We start from the raw sequence: 19,648 nt of genomic DNA on the forward strand, positions 1-19,648 counted from the left end.
TTGACAATGAGCACAAGCGTCAACCGGATTCTGTCTACGTTTTGGCCAAGCCAGCACATTGTCGGCAGCAGTGGCCGAGTGGTTAGCGCGTTAGGCTCACAGTCGAGAGCCTGCGTGTTCGACTCCAGCCACCCGCACTTGCTGTTGTTTCTCTGGGCAAGAAACTTTACGATAATTGCCTCTACCCAGTGATTGATTTCGAGTAATGGGTGGTTCCAAATTTAAGTCATAAGCAGAGTAGACAACCGGAAACAGACATTGTCGTCGGCTGCAGCGTGGGTCAGGTGTACGTCGGAAGGCGTACACCGATGCATAGCGCTCAAGTCCGCTTTCCCGCAATGCAGGATAAAGATAAACAAACATCAGTTGTTTTTTTTACATTGATTCATAAACTACAAACCCAGAATGACAATATATTGATGTTGTGACACGTTTTCGAAGGTCCATTAAAGTGTCACTGTAGGCGAGTTCTACTATACTGTATATTCAAATGTACACTCAGGCTTAACAATAAGCGCAAGATCTTAAACTCAAATTAAATCGGCATGTAGCCTACTTGCCCTTGTAGCCTAACCCAGGGGTTACCAAACTTTTTTATTTGAGGGCCGGATTGCTGCGAGATTAACAGCTGTGGGCCGGATGCAAATTGCGAAAAGATATAGGCCTGCCACTATTTAGAATCTCCATTGACTTGAATTGAACACAATAAAATAACAAAGTCAGTGGTGGAATAGCAAAGAGCAAAGTTGTGATGAAAATCGAAAGGTTGCTGGAAAAGTTATCCTCTGCTGTGATACACTACAACCTACAGGGCATCGTGCTCTTGAAAAAAACATTACATTTTTCCAAATTTGGCCTAGGCTGTCTCCATCTGAGATGGTTTAATGATAAAAACTGAACACCAACATGTAGGCTGCCTGGTGGAAAAATGTACAAATTCAACATACAACAACGAACTACAAGAGCGAAATCAAAGAAGTCTCTATTACACAAAAAGGCAAAGCCAAAGACGGTTGCTAATGCCAAGGGAAGCACATGTACAGAATTGTAGTGCAGCTGTAATTTCCACAGTACGTGGCGGGCCGGATGAAATCAGTTCGCGGGCCGGTTCTGGCCAGCGGGACGTAGTTTGGTGACCCCTGGCCTAATCTGTAATTATCTATCCGGCTCATTGAGCTCAGTCTGCACATAGCAAATCAACCGTTTTTTATACATTAATTCAAAGTCTCAGGGCCGGATTTAGCTGATGGAGGGCCCGGGGCACGTTTAGTTTGGGGGCCCCGTACAAAAACCACCTCTACGTCTACAGTAGCATTAATCCAGCACTACACAGCAGTTTGCAGAAACTTCAAAGGCTGAAAGAATTAATAACACAAAATCACATTTTTTCCACCTAAGGGGCCCGGGGCATTTGCACCCTCTTCCCCCCTAAATCCGGGCCTGCAAAGTCTGCAGACGTTGAATCAATATAAAAACGGTTGATTTGCTGTCTGAGTCCATCATATATAAACATCTCTCATTGAGCCTAGTTTTCTCATTGAGAGCTTTTTCTTACTTTTCTGCCTCAAGCTTGTTCAGAATTTCAGCAATGCTTTTATCTGTTTACCAACCCTTTGCGTGTGCAAAACCACTGCATTGAGGACATTACAACGAGCCAACAATTTGCATAAATAGACAGATAATACCAAGTAACCACACAGCATTTAATATAATACATTAAACTGAACATAAAGTAGAAACGTTTTCGGCCATACACATGTCAGCCCTTTTCAAGTAACGAAAAATAACTAAATAAAAAAATCAGTTATTTTTCGTTACTTGAAATGGGCTAACATGTGTATAGTCAAAAACGTTTGTACTTTACGTTCAGTTTAATGTATTATGTTAAGTGCCGTGTGGTTGCTTGGTTTTATCTGTCTACGGTCGTAGAAAGTCACCTCTTTACTAAAACCAAATATAGTTATTACTATCTGAGGCCTTAACAGCGCGTTTCACCTAACGGATCATCAGAAGGTCTGAAAAACATGCAAAAGTAATGAATCGATAATTCCTGAAAAGATATTAAATATTATAACTGTAATTTAATCTGCAAAAAAAACCTTTAAACCTGTAATTCCTGAAAAGATATTAAATATTATCACCATAATCTAATCTGCAAAAAAAACTCAGAATTACGAAAAGCTACCTCCATCCGTTATCACAAAGCCTCAATTAGAATGTTCACATCGAAACCAAGCAAATTGATGCCAACACCTGTGACACTGGTGTTTCACCCATTCTAGTTTCACCCACCATATATTGACAACGAAATTATACAAAAAGTAAAATCTTTTTCATATCTTGGTCATTTAATAACTGAAGATGGGAGGTGTGACCATGAAATTCTTAGACGAATAGAAATTGCAAGAACTACATTTGGAAAAATGAAAAATATTTTAACCAATCAACGTTTAAATTTATCAACTCGTCTCAGGATCTTAAAATGCTATATCTGGTCGACCCTTTTATACAATTCTGAAACTTGGACAATGTCACAAAAAATGGAGAAACGGATCGATGCCTTCGAGCTCTGGACATACAGGCAAATGTTAAAAATTTCATGGAAACAAAAGATCACTAACGATGAAGTACTCTCCAAATTCAATTCAAGCAAAATGCTCTTACAAACAGTCAAAAGAAGAAAATTGAAGTATTTCGGACACACAATAAGGCAAAATTCATTACAAAGATCATTAATAGAAGGGAAGATAAACGGTAAAAGAAGTAAAGGCAGACCAAGAATGATTTGGACAACAAACATCACAAAATGGACAAAATTAACTTATGAATGTGCAGTACGCACAGCTCATGGTCGAGAACAATGGCGCGTTGTATCCAACCTTCCATACGAGAAAGGAACAAAATGATGATGAACCTGTAGTAACCTGAAAAAATGAAATGAAATTTGTTTTTGTAAAACCTGTAAAAATCAAATGAAATTTATTTTTAAAAAATTATAACCTGTGAAAATCAAAAGGAATTTGTTTCTATGACGACATTTACCCACCAGTTCAGAACGCCAACATCTTTTTTTTCAAACATGAGATAGCCTTTAAGCTTACAAGTGTAAGAAACGATTTTTGCGATCCCTTTTTAATTTTAATGTTTTGGTTTAATTGTCACGCTTCATTGACCTCCAGCCGCACGAGTTTTAATCTCTGTTGGTCATTTATCGGAATCGTCCTTTTGCGTTTTGACTCGAGCAGTGGACGGTCACATTTTCTAAAATTTCATACTGATGACGGTTGATTATTTGTTCGTGGATTGCAAGTAAGTGTCTTCGTGTGTAGGCTACTTGAATAAACTTTTAGTCAGCTTGAATCAGTTTGAACCTTGGAGCCGTTCTTGTCAGGCGAGAAGCACAGTTGTTGGATGCAAGGTCAGTTTATGATCTTGTAGAATTCGACTGTTACAACAAGCAAGAACTCAGTTCAGTTCAGTTGTTTTTATTTCTGACCATCACAGCGAAAAACAATACACGTCAACATAGCAAAGGTCGAGAAAAAGGAAGAAGCGACAAAAGTGGCGCCTATGCATGCACATAACCCGTCTATAGCACTTGTTGATTAAAGAAAAGGGGTTGTAGCCCCTGTTACTGAAAGCTGTGGTCTAAAGTAAAAAGCAACTGCAAAACGACATTTTGGGTCACTGCGTATGAACGAAATAACTCGAGAGCAAAGTTATTATTTTACCCAAAAGTGTCATATACAGATGATTTGCCAATAAAAAGAAAAGCTAATTTCAAAAATCATGCCATATCACCAATTTCTGGGAAATTGTTAAAATGACATGTCTATCATTCCACTCCTGAGGATGCTAACATACTTGGTGCTTGCCAACCGCAGCCAAACTGGGCGTTATTTCAATAGCGGCAGTTTGGTCTCTTCAATACGACTTCACTATGTTCTGAAGTGTTAAAATCTCATCAAAAAGGAATGCTTCAGACGACGTTAAAATGCAGTCAATACAATTGACATTTGCACGATGTATACAAATCAAATCCTAGTCTTTCAAGCTTGTTTTAGCAAGTAGTCATCGAACAGTTCAGATAGAACGTTGTCTCATTCCAATTGTAGTTGCAGCAATTGCATGTCGCGTTAAAATTTTCCCCTCTAAAAAAACAAATAAAGATAAACCTTCTGAGTCGGCTGAAATGCAAAGATTTTTTCTGGTGGCAGGATTTTTCTACAACGGGCCTTTCTTAAGAAAAGATTACTCATTTAAAATCTGCCAAAAAATGGGGTCTTTTTGGATTGTGAAACTTGTAGGCTATCGCTTGTAACGTCTTATTCTCGCGTTTGTACGGCACACATGATGTAGCTATTACAGTTGCCACAAAGAAAGATCTTTTTCAAAGTCAAACTGACCAAAAACTTTCCTCAAAGCTACGTCTCAATAGAATGACTTAGGTGTTTGTCTCTAATATTGGTGGAAAACAAACAAAGCTAATAGTTTAAATTTGAGAAAAGACATTAAGCAGTTTGCTGGTCCAAAAGCAAGGCAGAAAATTTTCAAATTTCAGGCAAGTCAATTACTGTGCATAATTTGCACTAACATGTTTTATTTTATTCGTTAACTTCTGTTCAAGTGAATAGGATATAATTATTATCTACGCTCTTTAATTCTTATTGGGCTAAACAATTATACTGGTCTACACGATTTTGCGCATGAACTTTGAAAAACTGAGTTAGAGTAGTTTTGGGGTGCTGAATCCGAATCTGACCTCAGATTTTGCCTATCACGTCAGCTTTGTGAGATATGATAACAACAAATTGTTGCTTTTGTCAAAAGTGGAAAATTTGACGTTGCGATGATCACACATACACATTCTACTATATCCAGAAATCCAGACCATGTGGTGCATAAGTGGCTGAAATACACCCACAAACTACAATTTTGATGCCAATTTGTTTTCTAAGCAACATTATTAACCATGCAGTAATAACAAGCTCAACGGGAAGCTAAAAGTATAACTGACCCCCTCCCCCGTCAATGTTTTCCATGAAACCACAAAGATTTAGGCAGGCCTATGAGGATGCTTGTTCAGTAACCTTATTTAAGCTGTTTTGGCCTGTCTAACACTAACCTTTCGCTAAACCACTGCATATGTTGGTAGTAAAGGCAACGCCAAATCTTTCAATTTTGGCAAAAATAAAGTATTTTTGTTATCATATCTCAAAAAATTGATGTGATAGTAAAAATCTGAGTTCAGATTCGGATTCAGCACCCCAAAATTACCTGAAATCAGTTGTGAAATTCCAAACCGCAGAAAATTTTTTTTTGTAGACCAGTGTTATGTATTCAATTTGCGCAAGTATTGATTATAATCATATGTTCTCACCTTTTGTTAGCAAGGCTTAGTTGCGACGTCTATTTGATTTGATTTTTATAAAACTATTACAGAATTATTAGTACAGCCAGGGCCGGGTTTAGCTGATGGGGGGCCGGGGCACTTTTAGATCGGGGGGCTCCGTGCAAAAATTTTGTTGGGCCCCGTGAAAAACTTTACAAGGTAACTTGAAAGTCACCCACACCTCTAATGCCTTTACACCAAGCTCAGTCACTACCTTATGACTAAAAATTAACCTTGAAAGAGAAAGGAGGCATTTTGCGGAAACTTCAAAGGCTGAGAGAAAATAATAATAATAACACAAAATCACATTTTTCCACGTCGAGAGGCCCTTCAAAAGGGGGTTCTGAAGCAACTACACGCTCTGCCCTCCTAAATTTGTGCCTGAGTACAGCATGTTTCCTCTCCCACGACACTATCGTGCCATTAATTCTATTTGAAGTATCACAACGATCTGTGTTGATCCATTCCTTCGAGTAGTATTATTTCAATTGTTGTCTTTGGTAAGCTAAATCTTAGCTTTAGCTTTTTTTTCCTTTCCAATCACTAGGCCTACTTACTTGCCTCATTATTCAAACAGAACATCAGAACATAAACAAAATGTTTAAGTGTCTGCTGTTCTGTACACATAAACATTTAAAGCTATACGAAGATAATTGAAGCTGCGATTACAACTTTTGTACAAGAAGATTGTAAGTCTATTACATTCATTGCAAAAGATTTTGTGGCTTTAAGTGTCATGAGTCGGATTTCCTTTTGATACGTTTTTGCTTCCAGTGTATTCCGAAAACATCATGAATCTGGGATGATGAAAGGATAGACCCTCGGCCCCAGAGGCTCACACGACGAAGAATAAGCAAATGACTAAATTTAAAAAAAATTTAAAACGAAAAATTAAAAATAAAATAGAAACAAACGCAATGATTCCTGTACTGAGAACAGCAGTCCAATTGAATATTATGGACAAAAAAATGAGCCCCAATAATGGATTTACATCAGGATCCCAACTGATAGTGACGGCCCTGTGTAGACTATGAAGCTGCAAACTGTGTTGTCATTATAACACATCAATGTGGATTTAAAGTGAGCAAGCAATGTTTTATTTAAACAATATACACACGTTAACAGAACTAAACTTGCTGGATGAGTTGAGCAGTTGAATTGCAGCTGGCACTAACGATTGTCGTGATTTGGTAGCGAGAAAGCTCTTTAGGTCGTCTACAGCGATTTTTATGGAGCACTCGGGTGAGCTAGTTCAATCCATTAAACCGTGTGTTTGAGGCTACCTTTCAGTAACGTTTATTACATTACAAAAATGGTTAACAACTAGTCTACTTCACAGTCTGGCGAGATTGGACGAAAACATCCAATCAAAATACGCAGTTGTTTTTTTGGGTGAGGGGATAAAAAAGATAATAATTAATAGAAGGTGTATTGTGTATCCTCGGTAACTGCAGTCTAATTAACAGTTTTAAATCTGTTTTACTCACCCGTTTAAAACTTTAGAGCAGCATTCATATAATCTGGATGGAACCGAATAACTCCAGTTTGTGGTGGTCAACATTTTGTCGCAAACAATAGATCTTGGCTCGTATAAAAAGCCTGAAGAGTAAATTGTTCATAGCATACGTTTAAAAGAATTAAGAATATAAACTATAATGGAGGGGTTTTTGCTTCAACAAATGTTGTTTATACTCGACTTTGACAATCAAGTGAAGTTACTCTGTTAGAAAGAAAACAAAAACAGTTTTTATCTTGCTAGTGCACAGATAAACCAATAGGCTAGCATCAATGTAACTGTTAAACAAGAGTTGTATTATCATCACTTTCGATTTCTTAGCAAAAGCGTGAGCTACTTTTAGTCGTCCTTTCAGCAGTTGTGATTCAAAGCTCATCCTTTTATCACGCTATACCCATATTTGTGCAGCAGACTATGCAGGGATGTTATTGGAAAGCAGGAGCAGCCCATCCTAGTTTCCATGGTGTTTCGCCCTTGAGCATAGCCGTAAGAATGTAAAACATTTTGGGGAGCGAACAAAATTTACCCAAATTTTTCAAAGTTTTCCCAAATTTTGTCTTTGAATAGCCTATATATTTTCAAAAACACAAAACTACTCACAACTTCTGAGGTAGTGCAGTCTAATAATAACTCTAAAGTCGTCAACTTGGCCGAGTAAGAAAAAACAGGAAACAAAACGTACACCAGCAAAACAAGGCTAACTTAAATTTAACCTGCATTTAGACCTGTCTAGTGTCTGTGTCCCCATTAAATAAACCATCAAATTGAAACACTCTTGTGTGGCACAAAAATATATATATTAAGCATAACTGGATTCAACAACAATTTGAATCGAGACTTCAGCAATAACTGGATAACAATTGCTGAATATCCATGGCGCCAGATTACTTGAAAAACTCCAGCCGAACTTCAATAAAAGGTCAGACCAAAAGTAGCTCAATCTTTTCATTATGAAGATAGTCCAAAAACTCAGTATTGGTGAATTTACATTGAAAAAAACTAAAATGACAACTTATTTATGGTGATTTCCCTAACCACGAATTTAATTCTGATTCTGAATTTAATTCCCACTCTTTAAGTCTGAATATATATATTTTTGGTGGTAATCACTTGTAGCTACCGGTAGGCTACTTGCGTCTACTTCACAAAATATTAATTTCAGTTGAAAACTATAACAACTTCAAACATACCGACGAAAATCGTGATTAAGAGCAAGGATTTTGCGGTTTAAGGAAATATTCCTACTGCGTAATTGCGCAATTGGGGAAATTCGTGGATATTACAAATCTTTCAATTGCACGTTTATTTTGGAATACACTTACTTACATTTGACATGGTTAGCTCCTGCGTCCCCGGGCCTGCGTCAATGGTTCAAAGCCTCTACTGTACAAGTATGCGAAACTGCCAGGATTAAGCTCTGCAAGAAGCTTTCCCAGTCCAAGGATAAAGATTCAATCAATGAATCTATAGCAATCTAACGAAAATCAATGATAAGCTTACTTTTGTTTGCCAACTGTGCTTTTTTACAGTTACTTTTTGCAGTTGTGGAACTGAAACTTATCATTTTGCTCAAATTGCAATATCACATGCTATTGTTTCCAAAATCGATGATAACGCATTTTACATTCATTGGAAAATATCAAAGCATCTCATAAATTAACTTATAACAATCATGTAAAGTCTATAAACTAGTGAGACGTCGAAACATCATGGTAAGATTGACTTGCCCAAATCACTGGACATTTTTGCCCAAATTCGCAACGTTTCTTTTTCAGCGGGGGAGTGACCGCCCCTCCCCCCTGCCCCATCATCTCCTACGGTTATGCCCTTGAGCTTTTACCACCCAATTGTTTATGAAACAAGCACAGGCATTACCTGCAACACATCCGTTTAGGACATTCACAGCAATTCCAACTAAAATCGCCTTAACAACAACCTCCGCCATTTCTCCTCTTCTGCTCGGAGCTAAACTTCCTACAAAACAATACAAATTCTCACAAAGTGTTGCCAATGGGAACAGGAGTGTAACATCTCATGGGTGTAACTCCTTGTAAAACGAGACTGTAAAAGTGAGGAGACCTTCCAATTGCTCCGGAGCGTGCCATTATGACTCATATTTAACATTATGGCATTTTTTCTGGAAAAATTGTAAATTCGCCAGTTAAAACTTGGCTATGAAAGACATATAGGTGACTGCTAAGAACTTTAAAGTAGTTGGCCAATGGCCATACTTCGAGAAAGCAGGTAGCCTAAGCATAGACAAATACATCAGCAAAGTTGAGGGTCCAGTGTTTGGAAACCTTTAAATTATATTTAATTTGTTTGACAGTAGGCTACTGCGAATTAATTCAATTTCTTTTTTAAAAATTTTGCGAGAAATAGTTTATAACTTTTTTAAAGTGTTTCTACCGATGGGATGACGCAACGGATAAGGCGTTGGTTTTCCAATTATGCAAACCTGGTTCGACTCCCGGCTTATGCTGGTTGTTCACAAAACACCGCTCACCTCTACCTAGGGTGTAATAAATTGGGTGGGCGTAGTTGCTGAAGTAAAGGTGGCCGAGAGAAAAGAACTGGCCACCCTATTCTCCTTAGTGCCGAAAGCTTAGTACAGTGAGAACCTTATCTACTCATAGCCTACCCGACACTTGAATCAAGAATGGGACCACCTTTAAAAAAGTATTTCTACACTTACCTAATCCACCAAGAACAATTCCAATTGAGCTCACGTTGGCAAATCCACACAGGGCGAAGGTCATGATAGTTTCTGATCTCTCACTTATCCAATTAACTGATTCTGAAATTGGATCAACTCTTGGGATGGTTCCTGCGTCTCTTGCTTTATTCATCGCTCCCAGTAAGTCATAAGCGACAAATTCATTGAGAAATATGTCAACACCCAACAACTCAGCGCACTGCACAAGAAATTAAATTGTAATTGGTTAATTATAGCGACAATCATGCTTTCATTCATGAGTAGATTTTTTTAACAAACACTTTTTATATCATTTTTGAGGAAAAGGAATTAAATGCCCTTCACTCCCATTTTCCGATCTGGTCTATGCAACTTAGATATTTATGTGTTGGCTAGACTAGGATGCACATTAACATGCTACCACTCATAGCAGCTATTAGGCAACTTATAGTCTACCTCTTACCTTAAAGCAGTCAGCCCATTCTATTCCCATCAAGTAGGTAATAGGTATGAATATGTAGGAACAAATTAACTGCAAAAAATGCATAGTGCGAAAAATCGAAAGGTAAAGTTTGGTACAAAAAACAAAGGATCTAGCATGATTGTAAGACATTGGAAAATTTAACCGGGAAACCATAACCTACAGTAAAATAGTAGCCTATGTGAAACACAATAAGTAAAAAAAAAAGAGTTTTTCTCTTCAGATGCAAGGCTATGATCCTAAACCCATTGACATAGTCATTGATGTGAATTGATAATGCGTGATAGCAATTTTTTATCATTTTTATTTTATTATACATATGAAAAAATAAAAGCAGTTAAATAATAATCTAAACTTATTCAAAGGGTGAAGGTAACAGCATACCTCGAAGCTAAGCTGCGGGAAATCTGCCATCCCTCCAAACCAGCTCAGTATTGCATTTAACAAAGCCAGTAGCGAAAGAAAGACGATCAAATTTGCTCCAATGTTTAAAACTAAAAAGATGGCAACTGAAGCCCCTTGCGCTGCAGCATCAATCACGTTTCTTTCACCAGCCCTAAAATGAAAAAAATATGGAAAAATATTTTACGTAGGTAACATTATGTTTCTCGGCAGTCGAGTGTAGCAAGAATTGACAGTGTTATATAGGCCAGTAGATATTGTGCTAATGAGCACCCAAGCTTTTCCGTATTCAAAAACATTGAAACATTACAAAAGTATAGTTACCCTGTTTCTAGTGCAATTACACTAGAACTAGTAAATTTTGACTTTTGTGTTTCAGGTGAAACTAGTTTTGCCACAGCTAATGCACAAGGAGAGGACATAACACAAGCCGCGATGAGATGGACAGGATCAATCTGAAAAACACACAAGCTAAGTCAGACATAGCACAAAATTGAAGGCAAGAATAAGCTTTGTTAGTGAAGCGCGACAAAATCAAACATGTCACTGCCAAGTAGCCTACCCGGGTAAACTGTGTACAAAATATCAGAAATGCGTTTGTTTTTGAAGCCACTTTGCGGAATTACTGCAGTGCACATTCTGAATTGGCATGCAACAATAAGTAACATTACTATATCTGCTACACATTTAAAACAATGACCTATTCAGCCATTGCACAGAATAGACTTCTAACTTACAATACAAAAAAAACAACGACTTCTTATTTAAAATTCAATATTTTACTGGTTTGCTTTTTTTTAGATTATTTTTTACGCCCAAAATAAATGTTACCAATGAACCTTTCAAATACGCTTACCCCCTTGAAACAACAGTGAAGTTACACATTAGCTACTTTGTCGAATCTCAAACAACACTGCCCATCATAAATCATTGTCCAGCGTTTCGACCTGCAGAGTAGGTGGATCTCATAGACCCTGATATGAAGACATTGCACTGGTTGCAGCAATTGGCAGATGTTGCCTGAATTTCTGTCTCATAAGCAAGAGAAAGAAGCTACTTTGTCGCTCGAAACTCAACTACGTTTCTGCAAATAATGTGACCGTAGGATAATAATCTAATGATTTAAGTTATTTTGGCAGCCGATTGTAGCATCGAATAGACAGCGATAGACACGTGTTTCGCCCATGAGGCTGGGCTCATCAGTATCGCACCGTATTCAGTACGGTGGCTTGAATACGGTGCGATACTGATGAGCCCAGCCTCATGGGCGAAACACGTGTCTATCGCTGTCTATTCGATGCTACAATCGGCTGCCAAAATAACTTAAACGTTTAATTGGAGGTCTTTATGGCTAGCGTGGAAGCTACACCGTTCTGGTTAGCGAAGCGTTACTGCTGCTCGCTGTGCTAGTGAGTAATCAGCCTTGTGCTGATAGCCGGGAAGAACGTCTTTCTTCGCAATCTAATGATTGTTGGCTATATCATGAACAGCTTATGAATTCTTAATATCATTCATGAACTTTATTTTAACACTGAGTAGCCTACTGCATTGGCCAACAAGGTGACTGCAAACTTACACCAAAACTTAGATAAGCTCCCAGTGTTGACCCAGCCACAGTTGCAAACCCACAAACCATGACTGCGAATAATTCCGATGACGTGAGATCTTTTATGAACGGTTTGATTAGAAGAGGAGCTTCGGTTTGACCGATGAATATGTTTGCTAAAATATACGAATGCCTAGTTATCATTAAAACAGATATAAGAGAAAATTTGAGCCAAGGATTTTAATAAGCCAAGAAAATTTGAGCCAAGCTTGTAAATAACTTACAAAAATGAGACGGTTCCCCAGGTATTAAATTATACTAAAAGGCTACATGTTTAGCAGCTAAATGGCATTCTCATTTATAGTAAGTCCGTCGAAGCTGGACATTAGGCTACTGTTTGAAACGCATTATTTGCGTTGGCAATTAAATTGGGCGGCAACTTTTACATTTTACAAACTTTTAGTTGTTGTGGGCAGTGGCGAATGAGCAAACTGAACCGGTCTGGGAATTTAGAAACAAAAGCCTGCCGCAATTTTTCCGCAACAAAGTTGTTGAGTTTTGTGATGAGTTGGCTGAACGACTTTTGGAAAACCTATCCTTCATTTTCTTGTATAGCCTACTATTGACATTTCACGTTCACTTTGATTAGAGTAATTGAGCAAGTCGTCACTAGCCAAATAATTATACACCAAAATATTACAAAATATTACACCAACTTATACTGCAAAATAATTATAAATTACACCAAAGCTTGCAAAAACTTACAATCGACAATCCATTCAATACCTGCTGCCACTATTGTTTCAGTTGCTGATGTTCCAAGAGTAATTTGCATCAACCAAGAAAGCTTGAGAAGTATCCATTGCACAACTCCAAGATAGTACATCACAGAAACAAAGGCACTGAAGTATATCACGATTGCGAGAATCTATAATATCATAATAAATTATTAACAGCGTTATTATGCCCATTGATGATGATGGTGCCAAAATTCGACTTTTCTCTAGTAGCCTCTCAGTCTAATTTTGACAAACATCAACAAGCCAAGGCGGTTAGTAGAAAAACACCTACCCATGAGACTCTAATGTAGAAAAAAAAATATGTAGGTCTTAAAGGGATACTAAAGAAAACCTGACTTGGCGATTGTACACGTTCTTTGTCCTTAACATGGTATCATAAAGCGATTTTCAATAAAAATTTTCCGCATTGCGGTCTGATCAGCATTCCGCTTGTGGTTTTGTCAGAGCTTTTAAAACGGGAATGGGCGTGAGCAGCGAAGCGTGTGACTGTACAGTCTAGGTCACTATAGACTACCAGTCAGCTGATCGAGCAATAGTTGTTACTGCGGGCGATTTAACTATAGGCTATGTATGTATGTACATCAAAACATCAGATTTCAACATCAAAACATCAGACAGTTTGCTCAAAACATCAGATCTGATGTTAAAACATCAGATGTGGTAACGTGGCTTTTCCCTATAAACATTGGTCGTGAAAAACACGTGAAATTCTGAGGAAACTCGTGTAATACACGTATATTTCTCGTGTTTTTACGAGCCAAATCAGCCAATGTTTATGGGGTTTTTATTGCTGTCGATAATGACGTATCCTCCAGGAGTGTTTCCACTTTTTGGTCATTTTGAAAAAATTAAAAATAAATGAAACATTGGACTTTGGGCCTTGCCAGTGCCATTGAAAACAAATTTTTTTCGGTAATTTTTTTTAAATGTATTCTTGAATGTTCAGTTTACGCATTTTAATGCTTAATTTCCGTTTGAAAATTTCATTTAGTATGCCTTTAATGTGAACTCAAGTAGGTTGAATCACTATATCAAAGTAAAGTTTACAGATTGTTTCACCAATTTTAGTCAAAAAGGTGCTAAAAACATGCAAAAGAGAAACCTGTAATATTAAGCAAACGTAGGTGTAGAAATAAATTAGCATAGCTTTGTTTTCACGAAAATTCACAGAACATTCGAAAATGTTACTAGTAGGCTACAAATAGATTTCCACAAAGCTATACCTTGAACGCAAACAAATGCTCTGCATATCCAGTTCCATATAAAAATATCACACCAGTGTTGGTAAAGTCCAAGAAATTTTGAATTAATCTTCCAAGCCAATCGAAAGCGTCAAATCCACCTTTTGTTCGTAAAATAATCAGAGCGAGACATATTTGGATGAAGAGTCCCCAGAAAACAGGCCTCCATTTCACCTGCATTGTAAAACTTAATTGCAATTTCAAATAGAAGCATAAAAGTAAAAAATGATTTTATTACGCAGTATCAAAGTTAAAAAATAATAAACTTTTCCATTTTTTAATGTAGTTATTCTACATATACAGTATGCAGCTTATGAAGGTTTTTATAAATTTTTGCATTTCATATTCATATTACTGAGAAAAGTTTGTTTGTTTGTTTTTCATATCTTTATCCTGCATTGCGGGAAAGCGGACTTGAGCGCTATGCATCGGTGTGCGCCTTCCGGCGTACACCTGACTCACGCTGCAGCCGACGACAATGTCTGTTTCCGGTTGTCTACTCTACTTATGACTTAAATTTGGTACTACCCATTACTCGAAATCGATCACTGGGTAGAGGCAATTATCACCGTAAAGTTTCTTGCCCAGAGAAACAACAGCAAGTGCGGGTGGCTGGAGTCGAACTCGCAGGCTCTCGACTGCGAGCCCAACGTGCTAACCACTCGGCCACAAGGTGAATTGACTTCCAACCTGCCTAACAGCTCAACTTGTTATATTCACCTGTTTCATTTAACAGCAAAAGTAATGGATTTTAAAGTCAGTTTTTGCTGTTAAAAAGTAACACAACTAACTAACTGTTGCTTAGTTAAATAATTGGTCGTTTATTTGTATCAGGACTGTTTGAAATGAATTCTGATCAGAACAAAACTATTTTTGAAGTGATTTAATTCAAGACAAAACGGAATGAAAAGAAAAAAATCGTCGACAACACAAAATATTCCGAAATATGTGTTCAAAACAGTCCGACATTGTCATACCTCGGAAGGGTGGGTGGAAATGAGAAAGAGGCAGAACAAGAATATCAAATACCCTGCTCCAGAAATCAGTTGATTTGGTCGCTTTGAAGTATCCAGTGCAATCCAAACTGCCGACCCAATCACAAGAAGTGCAATAACAACCCTATCGGAGAAACTATTAGATTGCTTATATCAGGCACGTAGTTAGGGGAAAAGGGGAAATTCCACCCCCTCCAAAAAAATTTAAAATAAACATTTCAACCTGTGTTACAGCATCTTTTGACAGAATTTTCCTATTAATTTAAGCTGAAAGTACTCTCAGAATGCGCAATTTTAAGGTATTCTTTTCAAAAATTTGCTGGGGGAGGACCCCGAGACCTACCCGTTGCTTTGCCTTCGCCGATGCGTTGCCGCGCTCACTGAAGTCTGCAATAATATTGATTTGCTCCCTTACCCCAAAATTTTGTGCTGCCTACGCCCCTGGCTTATATAGGCCTACTAGTGTATATCGTCTCAACTAAAGAAACAAGCAAGACAGCCTTTTTATCTGGCCCAGATCTGGTAAATATCTGGTCAAATCCGTACCCGATCTGGTAAAGATCTGGACCAGATAAGGTGGCTGCCTAGGAACATTTATTTTTTAAAAGAAAAGTTAACTATTATGGACTGTGCAAAGCTTAAAACACCAACACACATCCATTCAAGGTTCTTATTCATTTACAGTACTTATTTACAACATAAAGTAGCTTTAAAAAGTACAACGCATTAGATCAAATATTTTTAGTCGCATTTCCACCACCCAAAAGATCTATTGTTGTCGAACTCACACTATGAGAAAAATTCAAATTTCTAAAGTCTTTGAAAGAAACGTACCATTTCAACCACATTGCGTTTTTCTGGATGACACCAAATACAGGTTTCATAAAGTCTAAAATCTTTTGGCCGAATTTATCACGAATGAATGCATAGCCTTTGTAACCCACAAACAAGCACCAAATGACAAGAAGTGTTGTGGCTCTTTCAAAATTCCATATCAAAACAACCGTCATGTATGTTGTCAACCCTGAAATGAAACGTGACTACTAGATTAGCCTGTATTTCATCATGAAAGTAGACACAATAAATGCATAAAAGCATGAATTGATTGAGGGAATTTTTATCCCTGGACTGAGAGCTTATTCAAGTTTCTTTAAGACTTTATTCCTGACAGTTTTGCATACTTGCAGAGGCTTTGAACCTGACGCAGGCTTGTCACCGAGTTTGACAGAGTGAAGTTTCCGATTATTGAATTGCCATTCTCTGTGAATTATTTCATCTACCACTAGCCGCTGAATGGAGAGCAGTCCTCAAAACGAGTTGTTTGTATACCCCAGGAGTCGAACCAGCGTGCTTGATCTTACAGCTTCTTCGTTAGTGAAGTCCGGAGCCTAACTAACTGAGCTATCGGGGCGATACAAAGAGAGTTCAGTTGAAGAAATTTAAAACAAAAGTCGCCTACGTCAGAATATGTCTTTAGCAGTTGTTTCAATGTTCACCTGAGTAAAGAAAAAGACAAACTCTGTACAACCCCAATTTCTAAAGTTGTTTTGTTGCTTCACTGACAATTCGCGCACCTTGGCATGGCCCACCCTCAAAGAAAGTAGCTTTAACGTACCGTACATAAAATTAAAGTTTGAAAATGTATGCTGCCGTACGAAAGAAAACAATAAGGGACAGCTGATTCTAAAGTGGCCCAAATTAAAAAAGTGGATTTGAGATCATCAAGTTCAAAGACCCATGCTACGACAAACATTGCCACTGAAGGTTTGCAATCTTTATTTTAATAAAGGTCGTATATGCCCTAATGAAGATTAATATACATTGCAAACCTTCAGCGACGACGTCCACCACAGCACGAATCTCCAAACTCGATTATCACAAAATCACTGTTTTGACTTGGACCACTTTAGAATCCGCTGTCCCAAGCACATTTTAATTGTGAACAAGTTAATTTGTAAAATACGTTAAGATGGCTTGTTTTGCGTCGCATAACGTATAGAATTCATCAAAAATTCAATGTGCCCAACAGTAATCATTGAAATCTGTTGTCTTGAAGAGCAGGATTTATGCTTGGATTAGCACAGCAGCTCGAAACTTTGTTTTTGTTTTTGCTCTGTTCGATTCAAGTGTTTGTTTGCAAAGGATGTTTGTACTCTTGCTTAAATTTCAGCACTCCCAGAATATGCAGTAGTCTTCCAACCTGTTGTGGTGGTTTGTCGTGCCCAAAACGAATTTTGACAGCCCATGTTTATAGCCTACATTGATTCAGCCATTCAAAAACCCCAAATTTCCGTAAAAATAATTAAAATACTTTGATATCTTTAAACAGAAAAAGATTTAGTCTACTTGAGTGCACTCACCGCTAAACAAAAGAAGAGCAATCACTAGAATGCAAAATTCTTTGTTTTGCCTGTACCATTCCTTTATTTCATTCACCACTGTATTGGGTATTCTAAAAATAGGCCAGTTTTGACGTTTATTTCGATTTTTTTCTTGATTTTCTTCGATTTCCATCGGTTCAATACCCGAGTTTGATTTGATTTGCAGAGGATCCACTGCATTTTCGTCATCTTGCTACAAAAGTAAAACAGTGAAAGTTTAATTTTACGATAGGCTACATTCTGAAAATTGAATGAGGCTCTTCACCAGGCATTTAGTTAAATAACATGATGCGTACTACTGGTGCAAATTAAGTTAAACTATTACACGATGTATGAAGTGATAATCTGCTCTTATTCCGACGTTTCGTCAATCAGATACGACTGACTTCTTCAGGGAGCTAGACCAGGTAGTGACTACCAGTCTAGCATGGCAAAACACAGGACCATGTTGTTGAAATTAACTTAACATGCAAAATAAAAAATTCAACTTCTGGACAAAAATTATCGCGCTCAAAGTTTGAGCTTAGCTTAGTTATTGTGTAGTGCATGTGTAATCACGTTTTTGTGTTGGTACATTCACACGTCTTACTTTCGTATTGCTTGAATTTTCTGCTTCTTGGTTCTCATTTTTATTAGCAGTAATATCGGCGTTGCTGTTTAAACTAGTATCCATGGCCCTAAAAACACTGGTTTCCTAAAAAGAGTTCATGCAGTACATGTGCTTGGATATGCTACGGAACAGCATTTGGAGAAATCAGCTGGGTGGCTCATTAAATAGATTTTTTTCTGCAAATTTGTCACACGTGCGTTGAAACAATGTCACAAAATCTTACTCCCGCTCAGCATAAAAGAAATAGGTTCAGGATAATAATCAAGTAAAAAAATAGGCCACATGACTACAAATATGTTTACAGTATAAGTTCCCCTTTTACTCTTATCTATCACTTTCAGTTTTCTTTAAACCCAAAAACAGCATGAGTAGCCTAATTTGTTCTAGCTTAATTAATTACGTATTTCAAAGCCGAGTCGTCTTAACATCGCTTAAACTTTCAAGTACTTAGATGAACATTGCTCATAATGACAGCAGAAGGGTCATTAGAACAGTCCACCGATTTCAAATGATTGACACGGCGAGAAGAACACAAAAAGCATAGCCACTAGCCAGGTCAAAGACTTTAAAAAACTGGCCTGCCACGCCCCGCGGCAGTGGGGGGTGGCGTGATTTTGGGGTGGCGATGCATTCGGAAGGGAAGTCCACCAGCTTATGTCGCGGGGCCAGGCTGGGGAGTCTAGGTACCTGTGGAAGGAAAGTGTGGATCGAAAAATTGTATAGGACTCTTACGCAAAAATGTAGAATGGCAGAGCTAGCCAGGTAGACGGGCTTAGCTTTCTGCAAATGCAAAAAGGTCGGCCCACGACGGGCCGTGTAGCCCGTCGTGTAGGGTGACTGGTATCGATAGTAGGTTTAAAGCTGGCAGTGCCCATGTCTCCATCACATGACCGTAACACAGGTACGTTTGACTCCTATACCGGTCTGCCGTAAGCAGAGCGGGTGTAGCTACAAGGAAAATTTAAACTCTTGTGGGAGACGAAAATTATATAAAAACTGGAGCGAAGGCTCAATTAATTGGTGTAAAAAAAAAGAAATGTAGGTGGGAATATATTGTATACTTTTGAGAAGTGCACACGTTGAACCAACGAGCACGTATGTGCACTGGCCAGACGTTGGGGCAGACTCGTCCAGCTGAATCGGTAGGACTAGCGATCAAAGCGTAGATATGACTAGGCTACGTTACCAGGAAAAATATAGAATGGTGGGATGAAACTTTGGAGGTCGCATCGAGTTGATCGGAAAATTGTGTTTATCGATGTGATCAAAGCAACACGAGGTTGATCCGAGCGGGCAAGAGCAGCATATCAAGAGGATCCAGAGAGAGGTTATTCTTATTGGAATCTTACAGCATCACTTTTACTTTCAGTAATTGAAGCCCAGGCGAATAAGTCTTTTAAAGAAAAATCTATCTATCATTCGAAAAAATGTAGTGGATGGATAACACGGCCTTAAGAGATTCGATGTTTCCAACAAATCAAAATCCTCCTGCAGCCTCTCAGGACAAGATAGCTGTCACAATCTGCAACGTTAACTGTATTCAAGCTGACGGTTTCTGAGAATGATATAGACAAAATAATTCAAATCTG

General features: G+C 38.0%; 1 protein-coding gene across 1 annotated transcript; it reads right to left on the minus strand.

The window, feature by feature from the left end:
* Positions 1-3,489: 3,489 nt before the first annotated feature.
* On the minus strand, positions 3,490-18,139 carry LOC145766933 (sodium/nucleoside cotransporter 1-like). The gene is made up of 14 exons (XM_082578641.1): positions 18,039-18,139; positions 17,429-17,642; positions 15,903-16,092; positions 15,051-15,192; positions 14,056-14,247; positions 12,819-12,960; positions 12,063-12,208; positions 10,811-10,941; positions 10,469-10,640; positions 10,067-10,135; positions 9,604-9,823; positions 8,784-8,882; positions 6,880-6,991; positions 3,490-4,151 (listed from the first exon to the last, which is right to left on the minus strand). Exons 1-14 carry the CDS (start codon positions 18,120-18,122, stop codon positions 4,061-4,063), a joined length of 2,004 nt encoding a protein of 667 aa, XP_082434767.1. The 5' UTR covers positions 18,123-18,139; the 3' UTR covers positions 3,490-4,060.
* Positions 18,140-19,648: the final 1,509 nt, after the last annotated feature.

This window comes from Aplidium turbinatum, chromosome 3 (genome assembly GCF_918807975.1).
Source record: "Aplidium turbinatum chromosome 3, kaAplTurb1.1, whole genome shotgun sequence".
Taxonomy (NCBI): domain Eukaryota; kingdom Metazoa; phylum Chordata; class Ascidiacea; order Aplousobranchia; family Polyclinidae; genus Aplidium; species Aplidium turbinatum.